This window comes from Lissotriton helveticus, chromosome 4_1, assembly GCF_964261635.1.
Source record: "Lissotriton helveticus chromosome 4_1, aLisHel1.1, whole genome shotgun sequence".
In the NCBI taxonomy this organism is placed as follows: domain Eukaryota; kingdom Metazoa; phylum Chordata; class Amphibia; order Caudata; family Salamandridae; genus Lissotriton; species Lissotriton helveticus.
Window position 1 is genome coordinate 1,594,026,086 of NC_136063.1, and position 9,546 is coordinate 1,594,035,631.

The window sequence follows — 9,546 nt, forward strand, 5'->3', positions numbered from 1 at the left end:
TCGGCCATTCCAGGCTTCCATATGGGAAACCACCACTGCTGCCCCATCTTTTGCCTCCACTGAGAGAGGATGAGATTGGGAATAGGAAAGACCCAGTGGAAGATGGTAAATCTTTAGGCATTGTAATGCCTGATAGCCAAGGGGGCCTGGGAAGATGGCCTGTATGGAGGATGAGAGAAGCCCCATGATTCGTGTTAACTGACGCAGTGATATCAATGCTCTCGACAGGGTTTTCCAAAGCTTGTGTTTAATGTTGGTCAGTTTGTGAGATGGGAGACTCAGGGTAGCTTTGATAGAGTCTACTATGAGCCTCAGGAACTGCAGAGATTCAGATGGGGAGGAGGAAGACGTCTTCTCATTGACCACAAACTCAAGACATTCCAGCAAGTAAATATTATCTGCAAGTGCTCAGCCAGACATACTGAGCATGGATTCATGATCAGGATATTGTCTAGGTAGGCAATCAGACACACCCTGAGCTCTCAAGTGTTTGATCATGGGTTTCAACATCTTGGTGAAACCCTTCTAGAGCAGAAGATAGACTGAAAGGAAAGCAGGGAAACTCAAATAAGTGTGACTTCCGTTGGATCTGTAAAAAAATGTCTGTGATGTGGAAAGATGTAGGCGTCATTCAAGTCCAGGCGGTCCATCCAATCGGCTACCGTCAAAATGGAGATGTATACCCTTCAACTTGAAGTGACTGTAAATGAGCCACTCATTATATTCTTTTAGAGTGATAACTGGGTGCTGGCCTCCGATCCTCTTTTCTACAAGGAAAAGGTTGCTGAGAAAACCCGTAGGATGTAAGGCAGTTGGGACAATTGCGCCCTTCTCCAAAAGCTACACAATTTCCTGCTCCACTAACTTTGATTGTTCCTGAGAAAAAATTTGGGGTTTTGATCTTTGTGGTTGAGAGGGAACAATGTACAATTCTATCTGAAACCTTTTTATGGTCTGGAGAACTCACGCAACTGAGGAAAGAGCCTCTCTATTTTGCAAATAATAATCCAACCGGTCTCCAAGCTTTAACCTCTTGGAGTTCTGTACACTCACCTTAGGAATTGTTGTAGGCAGCGTTACCTCTGGAACTGCCTTTTGCACCCGGCGATAGGAATAGGTCCTTGTTGGGCCTAAGTTGCCAAATTTTGAGGAGTCCTGCCATTGTCCACGGCGGGAATTCTACACAGGGTGTAAACATTATTTTAATGGACGTTTGGGCCTTGTCCAAGGAGTTGTATGTATTCACAAGCTTGTCCAGCTTCTGAATAAATGGGTCCCCAAAGAGATTTCCCTGGTCTATAGTATCCGCTTCCGAAGTAGATAGCTTGCCCAATTTCAGGTCTATTTTGATCAGGAGCCATCTACACTGCTCTGTTGAGATTGCACAGTTACCGTTCCCAAGCAAAATTATGGCTCTTTGAGCCCAGCTAGACAGGCACTCTGAGGAGACTAGGGATCCTGATGCCTAAGCATCTTCAGCCATATCAAATTTCTTGGGTAGGGGTTCCTGCTATGGCCAGACGTTTGTCCTGGCATGAGTGCCAAGAATGATCTTTGCCCTTTTTGGGGTCACAGACAAATTTCATGAGAAAAGTGGCCATCTTGGTATCTATCTTGGGAGTGAGGGCCACTCTACCCTCAAAAGAGGGCCATGGGCATTGGGCCTGGAGGCAGCTCCTTACCTCCTTATCTAGGGTTCTTTGCAATCTGCCTGCAATATAAGAGGCCACCTTGGGCACTGGGCACCATTCCACAGAGCAACCTCGAGGTCAGTCAGGGCTCTGCTTGTTGAGCTGCTGTGCTCCCGGAGCCCAATAATGCACTCACATACACTGTAGTAGTGTACGGGCAGTGTAAGACCATTTACAGTCTATGCCCCTTTATTATGTAGCCTCTGGCCATGCCTGGCCAGAGGATGCGATAGATGCATATCTGGGTGAAGGACCCATGTGGGAAGGTCCCAGATGGCTCAAAACACCCATTCCCAACTCGGCCATTGTTAAGCCTGGCATCTTTCAGCATGTTTCCGCTTTATTTTTGCCCCTGACCTCCTGTTTTTGATGGTATGCTGGTTTCATTTTTGCAGGTTTAGTGTCAATGCACACTTTTTCACTGCTATTCAGGGCTAAAGTGCAAGTGCACCTACTGTAAATTGTGTTATGATTGGTTTTCCATGATTGGGATGTTTGATATACTTAGAAGGGCCTGATTCTGATGCGGTTAGGAAAGCATTCCCACCTAGGGCCTGATTCTGAGGCGGTAAGGAAGGCCTCCTAATGGAATTTGCTCCTTCCAAATCGGATCGGGAACATGTCTTCCTGACCCAGGGCCCAATTATGATGCGGTTAGGAACATATGCTCCCATTGAAGTCAATGGGAGTCCAACCAAATTGTATCAGGAATTATCCGGATGCATTGTACGCCGTAGGTCCGACTCTCCCGATCCGAGTGGGTCGGAAACCATTTCCAAACCAATGCGGTCGGGAACCTTTCCAACCCGCATCAGAATCAGGCCCTAAGTCTTTAGTACAGTGCACTATGTGTGCCCAGGGTCTGTAAATCAAATGCTACTTGTTGATTTGCAGCACTTGTATGCCACTCACACAAGTAGCCTGTCTCAGACCTGCCACTGCAGTGTATGCACACAGTTTTTACTTCTTTGTCGACCTGGCAAACGCACCCACTTGTCAGGCCCTAACCTTCCCTTTTCTTATATGTAAGGCACCCCTCGGGTAGGTCCAAGGCACCCTCCTGGGTAGGGTGCAGTGTATGTGACAGGTAGGACATGTAATGGTGTGTTTTACATGTCCTGATAGTGAATAATGTGTATTTCATTTTTCACTGTTGAAAGGCTGTCTGTCCCATAGGTTAACATTGGAGCTGCCTTGTAACATCTTACAAGTGTACCTTTAAATTTGGACAAGATGGAGAAATGCTGTTTAGGCTCTGTAACACATCTTTGAGTAAAGGTGTTTTTTAAATTGTGTGCTTGAAAATGCCACTTTTAGAAAGTGGACATTTTCTTGTTTAATCATCCAAGCAATAGATGTAATGTGTTGATATTTAACTTTAAAGCCAGAAAAGCTCTCAGACTGTTTTATTTGCAAGTGAAATGGTTCTAATGCAAGAATAAATAGTAAAGGAGATAGAGGACATCTGTGTCAAGTACCCCATCTAAGGTGAACATAGGGGGATGGGACACCATTTACCATTACTGATGACTTGGGAAAAGAATACCATAATAAAATAAGCTCTAAAAATGTGGGTTCAAAACCATGGCACTTCAATACTTCCATAGGAAACTGCAAGTTAACTCTGTCAGAAGCTTCCTTTGCATTAAGAGTAAGTTGTGTTAATAATTCAAATCAAACACTCCGTACAAGAACCCACAGTACCATACAAAGAAGAGAAGCGATTAATCAGCTTAAATATCATAGGAAAATAATATTTGAAAATTCCATAAAGAATTCTGCTGTCAATCCATCTGGACCCCGTGCTTAACTCCTCACTTTTTAACAAGTTTTCTAGATGGTACAAATCCATTCCTTTTCTTAAGCCTAGAGAAGTAGGAATTGATGAGTACCACAGAAAGACTAGTCTCAGGGCAGTATACATTTTGGTAGTAGTTTGCAAAAAAAGCAGCAGTAGCAGAATCTCTGAGCATTATCTTGCCAATAAAGAGCCAGCTCTATTCCTCCCACCATAATAACTAGCATTAATTTTATGAATAAACCAATAAACTTTTACATTAGTGTATTTGTTAAACTGTATTTTACCCTTCATCAATGCATGCAGAGCAGCTTTATTATATTTTGAAGTATAGAATGTATGTTCCCCTTAATGTTATCAAGAATGCATGCTGATTGTGTTTCACTATTATGAAGGAAACATAACTAATTATAAAACCTCTGGTGCTGCTTGCTTCAAATTCATCCTTGACAAAGTGGAAAGGAGTGTCCCTTGTATTAATAGCATTATCAAAATATTTTTTGACACAGTTTGTGTAAGTGCTAATCAGAGTCTTAAATGAATGCAGTGAAATATTAAATCTCCATTGAGAATTTGTATTATTGCGCTGCAATATTTCCAGGCATATCCAAACCGGGGCAGAAATCAGAATTGAGCCAATTTCTGAATTAACTGAATGGTGAACCATACTTTTACTTAAAAATAAGTAGTAAATTCTGGTTTGAAAATTATGAATGGTTGAGTAAGAAGAGAACACTTGAAGATATGGGTTAAACAATCACCAGTCGTCAGATAGGAAGGTCTATTACATTTTATTTTTAAATGCCTTATGAGCACTGTTAGGAACACATCTGGCTGAAAAATGCCTATCTAGAAAGGATTCCAATAATTGTTTACAATCCCCAGCTAGTAGGAAACATGAGGAGCAGCAGACCACCTTTGTGAAAGTTCACCTCCCTCTGCTATGCTTGCCCCAAGAGATAGGTTATCAAGATCCTTCTGATGCTTGTTAGTTTCAAAAAGGGACGGAGACTTCAAGGCAAAATAAGTAAGGTTAGTGCCAGACCTCTCCTTTCCTGATATCCCCATAAAATCACAGGAAAGAACAGCATGTGCCAAACCCCTCAAGTAATAACAGGTTGATAGTGATACCAAAAAGATTCCATGTAAGGGCTCTCAGCCTGGACTTAATAACCAGTGGCAATTGAAGAGACAAGATCAATCTTATGAAGAGGTGTTATCCAGCAACATATATGAGCGTAAGTGCCTTTGCAACCCAGAAATAAAACTTCAGAAAAGTAGACACAAATATTCCTCAAACTTTTGCCAGGTAGGTGAAGGAGCCAATAACCCCACACCCCAGCAGAACAACTAAAAGAGAACCTTAAAGAGAGTGCATGACAATCCAGTCACTGAGGTAAAACCACACTATTGCAGTAGCTCAGTTGTAAATAAGCAAATAAAAAGTGCTGGGTCTTTAGGTTAGAATGAATCTTGAGGAGAAAAATAAACAAGCAGCACGTTTTTTTTCATGCATCAAATGGCCTTATCCAAAATGTATGAATGAATGAAAGGGCATTTATGAAGTGCTTGATACTCCGAGGAGTGTATTGGCACTCTGCACCTCTACCAATGCACACAGAGAAGGGTTAATCTGTTTAGTCTTGGTTAAGCAGCCAAGTCTTAAGCCTCTTCCTGAGCTTTGAAATGTCTGTAATGCTCCAAAGCTCAGAGGGCAGTTTATTCCATCCCAACAGGCCTATAAAGGAAAAGGATCTACCGCCAGCACTAGCACGCCTAATCTTAGGCCTTTGGCTGAACCAAAGCATCTAGAGGGAACATAAAAACTAATGTGTGCCCTAAGGTATTCTGCGCCAGTCTGGTTAAGGGCTCCATGGACTAAAACAAGAGTTTTGAATAAGGCTCTTTTTTTTATGGGGAGCAAATACAATGCTCTCAAGTGTGGGGACACGTGAGCTCTCAGAGGCAAGCCCAGGAGAGTATTTGCTGCCGCATTTTGGACCACACACAGTTAGTTGATGAGGTAATCAGGAAGGCCCAGATACAAGGCACTGCCATAGTCCAGCCTAGATGACACCAGTGCCTGTAATAGCTGGGTGTCATCAGCATAAGAGATTACTTTTGCTCCCAAGGCCTCCACAAGTAGATCAAGAGGAGTAAGGTAGATGTTGAATAAAGTAGGGCTTAGAGTAGAGCTGCACACAAACATTTTCAAGTACCTTTCAGGATTGTTTCAGTTGTGTTTCCGGTAATAAAAACCTCCCCAGGTATCAGGAAAAGAGCTTTACAATAACGTCAGAAAGTTTCTGAAATGCTTTGCTTACTTAGCAGCTGCATTCACTTGAAATGCAGAGTCATTCTTATCATTTTCCTGCTATACAGCAAAATTAAATATGTGTTAAAGAAAACCTTTCATAGCAACAGAGATAAAGGGAGAGGATGAAAAGTTCACAAATCACCTCAGCACTTCTTCCAAAACATGACAGACAAGACACACTCATGAAAAAAACACTGTAGCTACTCCACAGAAGTATTTCACATTTCTGTAGAATAGATAAACTTGTTCACCCTCCAGTAAACCTGCCACCACATGTTTCTTTTAATTGTTAAGTCATAAATCTCCACAGTAGTGCTTGAAAAGCTGACTAAACTAAAGTGCATGTGCTTATTAGACAAACACATCCTGTCTTTTCCTACATGTCAGCCAGCAGGCAGGAAAAAATTCTTTTTCTTAAAGAAAACTGCTGCCTCAACTTGCCTTAATACCTTTTCTATTTTGTGTCACAAATTATCCTAAGGCCATTTAATTCCAAAGGTCTTCTCTATCACAGTGGAGCCTCACTAGGCTGCATGTTTCATCTCGGGCATGCACCATCACAAGGTCTCAAGCCACGACCCTGAAATGTGTTGATTTAAAGCTTGGATTTTCTATAGGCATGCTGGCTGTTCATTCATTGATAAAGTCTTTTACCCTCAGCGAGTAAGCTTTAACATATATTCGAACATTGGAATGTTGGGAGCTCCATTGAAAACAATGGAGTGCTCTGGGCTTATAATGGCTGGTATAAGCCTGGCGCACCAACATTCCAATGTTTCTTTGTTCACAGCTCTGGCTGTGAACAAAGGCTTCAGTGAACCTAAGGGGATTCCAATCCCCTCACGGTACCAAAAGGCTTTGTTTTTTTTGTTAGAACATTCTGTCCTCTAGTGACAGAATGTTCTAATAGCCTTATAGCCCTTCGTAGATGGGCTATACCGCTATTAAAGTCCCTCTCCCTTGTTAAAGGCCCTCGCCTTCGGCTCGGGGCCTTTAACGCTGGAGAGGGCCTTTAATAGCCGGTATAGCCCTCTACGGCAGGGTATAAGGCTATATTGAGGGTTCAATTTTTATAGATTGTGTATAATACGTTGATTAAATTCATTATGACCTAGATGTCCCCGAATTTCTTATTATAGAGTACTATTTGATATCTCACTGACTTTTCTTCTGTTTACATTCACAGAGGTGGGAACAGAGATTGCAAGAACAATGGAGAACTGCCCACGTGAGAAATCCAAACTCCGGGCGTAGTGGTCGCAGTGGCATGCCAAAAGTGAATGCAAAGAATAACACCCCATCTTCCGGAAACCCCAAAAAAACAAATAGGAGCGGACATGACCAGAAAGACAAAAATCCCAAAAGAGGATGATCAGTGACATTTTCCAGGCAAAAGACATTTGTGCATGATGAGAGTCACAAGCTGGTGTCAGTGGCATGTATGTTATCCCAGACTCATCAGCCTGAAAAACTGCAGTTATCTGCATAGACATTTTTGCAGCACTTTACTTTAAATGGTTTGCTTTACATTTGCAGCCACTATGAGCCGTAGATCTTGGTTGACACTAGTATGTTGTTTGTATAACACATTGATTCAGCTTATCCTGCCCAGTCTCATTGCGGCCAGCAGCATACCTACCAATAAGCAACTGAATATGCCTTATGTGGTGTAAGGTGTGTGCCAAAATGGGAATTTCTATTATAATTAGTATTAAATCTGTGTGTATGTGTGTGTATGCGTGTATATTGGCAAGACCATGGTAAAAGCAAATCTTACCATATTTTCATTCTTGTACTTCAGGCTGGCTTCTGTTGTTATAATGTTAACTATATTTAAAATGTAGTGCCCGATCCAAGTTTATGTCAAACTACATAAATTAAATTGACTCTGAACCATTGAATGGTTCCAGATCTTAAAGTTAGGATAGGCTGCTAAGTATTTTTGCAAAAATGAGTATTATTTGTTCATTATTAATAATGTTTCAAAAGTATTTGGTATTTACCTGGATTAATTAGCCAAAAACAGTGTAAACACCACTCAAGGGTAAAAGAAGTATTTCATTGTTTATAGCAACTATGTGGCTTCCCTCACATGTGTCATGTGAGATGTGAGAACACCTGTGAACCAAAAGGAGAACCCTGATTGAAAAAGTCCATCTATTTAATGATCAGGGTGTTTTTTTAGTTGACTAATTCTTAAATCGTTAAATCTTTTACCAAAAAGCACTGTACAAAAACAAACGGCCACATGCATCAATGTTGCCGTTTGCGAATCCTTAATTGCGAAAATTAAGGAATCACAATTAAGGATTCGCAAACGGCAATGCATGAATAATTCGCTTTTTTTTTGCGATTCGGTAATTTTCCTTAATTGCGATTCTCTATTTGAGAATCGCAATTAAGGAATTTCTACACATTCATTCCTATGGGCCTAGAGGCCCATAGGAATGAATGGGAGGGCATTCTCAATTTGCAATTCATCATTGTGAATTCGCAAATTGAGAATGCAATTTCAAGGGTGCAGGGGTGTCCAAAAGACACCCTGTTGCACCCCTGAAATTTGCTTTTGGATACATCTTACACACACACATGCCCCAAGGGCACGTGTGTGTGTAACATGTAACAAAGAAAAATGCATTTAAAAGCATTTTTCTAGATTTTCGCAAATTACCATGAAGGTCTACTTCATGGTAATTTGCATTTCTAATTTCAAAATTCGCAATTTATAAAAGTATGATGAATTGCATTTAAGGAATCTCAAATTGAGATTCCTTAAATGCATTCGCAATTTAAGAAATCGCAATTGTGCAATTTCTTAAATTGCGAATTTCTGAAAAGGGTTGGTGCATCCCAAATCAGGAAATTGCATTCGCAAATGGCCGAAAAATGCGATTCGCACCGTTTGCGAATGCAATTTACCTTGATGCATGTGGGCGAAAGAGCTTAAAAGCTTTAAAACTAGGGCCCACATGCATCAAGCATTTTTGTAGTCGCAAACGGTGCGATTCCTTAAAATCGGCCGTTTGCGAATGCAAAAGTGCTTTTTGGGATGCATGAAGCAATTTTAGAATTCGTAACATGTTTGCGAGTTCTAAAATTGCGGGTGCTTTTAAGAAGTCGCAGATGTGCGATTTCTTAAAAGCAATGCATCATTAATTTTAAAACTGTAAATTCGCAATTAGGGTGCCAAATTTACCGAGTGGTTGAACCACTCGGTAAATTTGGAAAAAGTGTTTAAAATGCTTAAAATGTTTTTTTTTCAACATTCATGTTTCACACACACATGTCCTTAGGACATGTGTGTGTGAAACATGATGCGAAAAATACATTTCAGGGGTGCATGAGGGGGTCCTTTGGACCCCCCCCCTGCACCCATGAAATTTTCAAAGTGCCACTCGCAATTCCCATTGACTCCTATGGGCCTTTTGGCCCATAGGAATCAATGGGAATTGCGAAAATTAACTTAAGAATTCGGTATTCATTTGGGATTCGGTAAAAATTGCGATTTTTACCGAATCCCAAATGAATACCGAAAATAATGATGCATAGCATTTTGCACTTCTTAATTTGCGATTCCTTATTTTTCGCAAATTAGGAAGTGCAAAATGTCACAATGATGCATGTGGGCCTATGGGTGTTATATAGAGTTGGGTAGACAGGATATTCTCTCAAAAAGTTACGAATATCCTGTCTACTGTATTACAAGTGACATAGGCTTTTAATTAGGCTTTCCTATTTTC

At 41.0% G+C, this 9,546-nt stretch overlaps 1 protein-coding gene across 1 annotated transcript in view; it reads left to right on the forward strand.

The window, feature by feature from the left end:
- Positions 1 to 8,764, forward strand: part of SFRP4 (secreted frizzled related protein 4) — a 102,705-nt gene extending 93,941 nt beyond the window's left edge. Inside the window, exon 6 of the mRNA XM_078688213.1 lies at positions 6,993 to 8,764. Coding sequence (XP_078544339.1) covers positions 6,993 to 7,178 — 186 coding nt within the window. The 3' untranslated portion in view covers positions 7,179 to 8,764. The remainder of the gene's footprint in view (positions 1 to 6,992) is intronic.
- Positions 8,765 to 9,546: the final 782 nt, after the last annotated feature.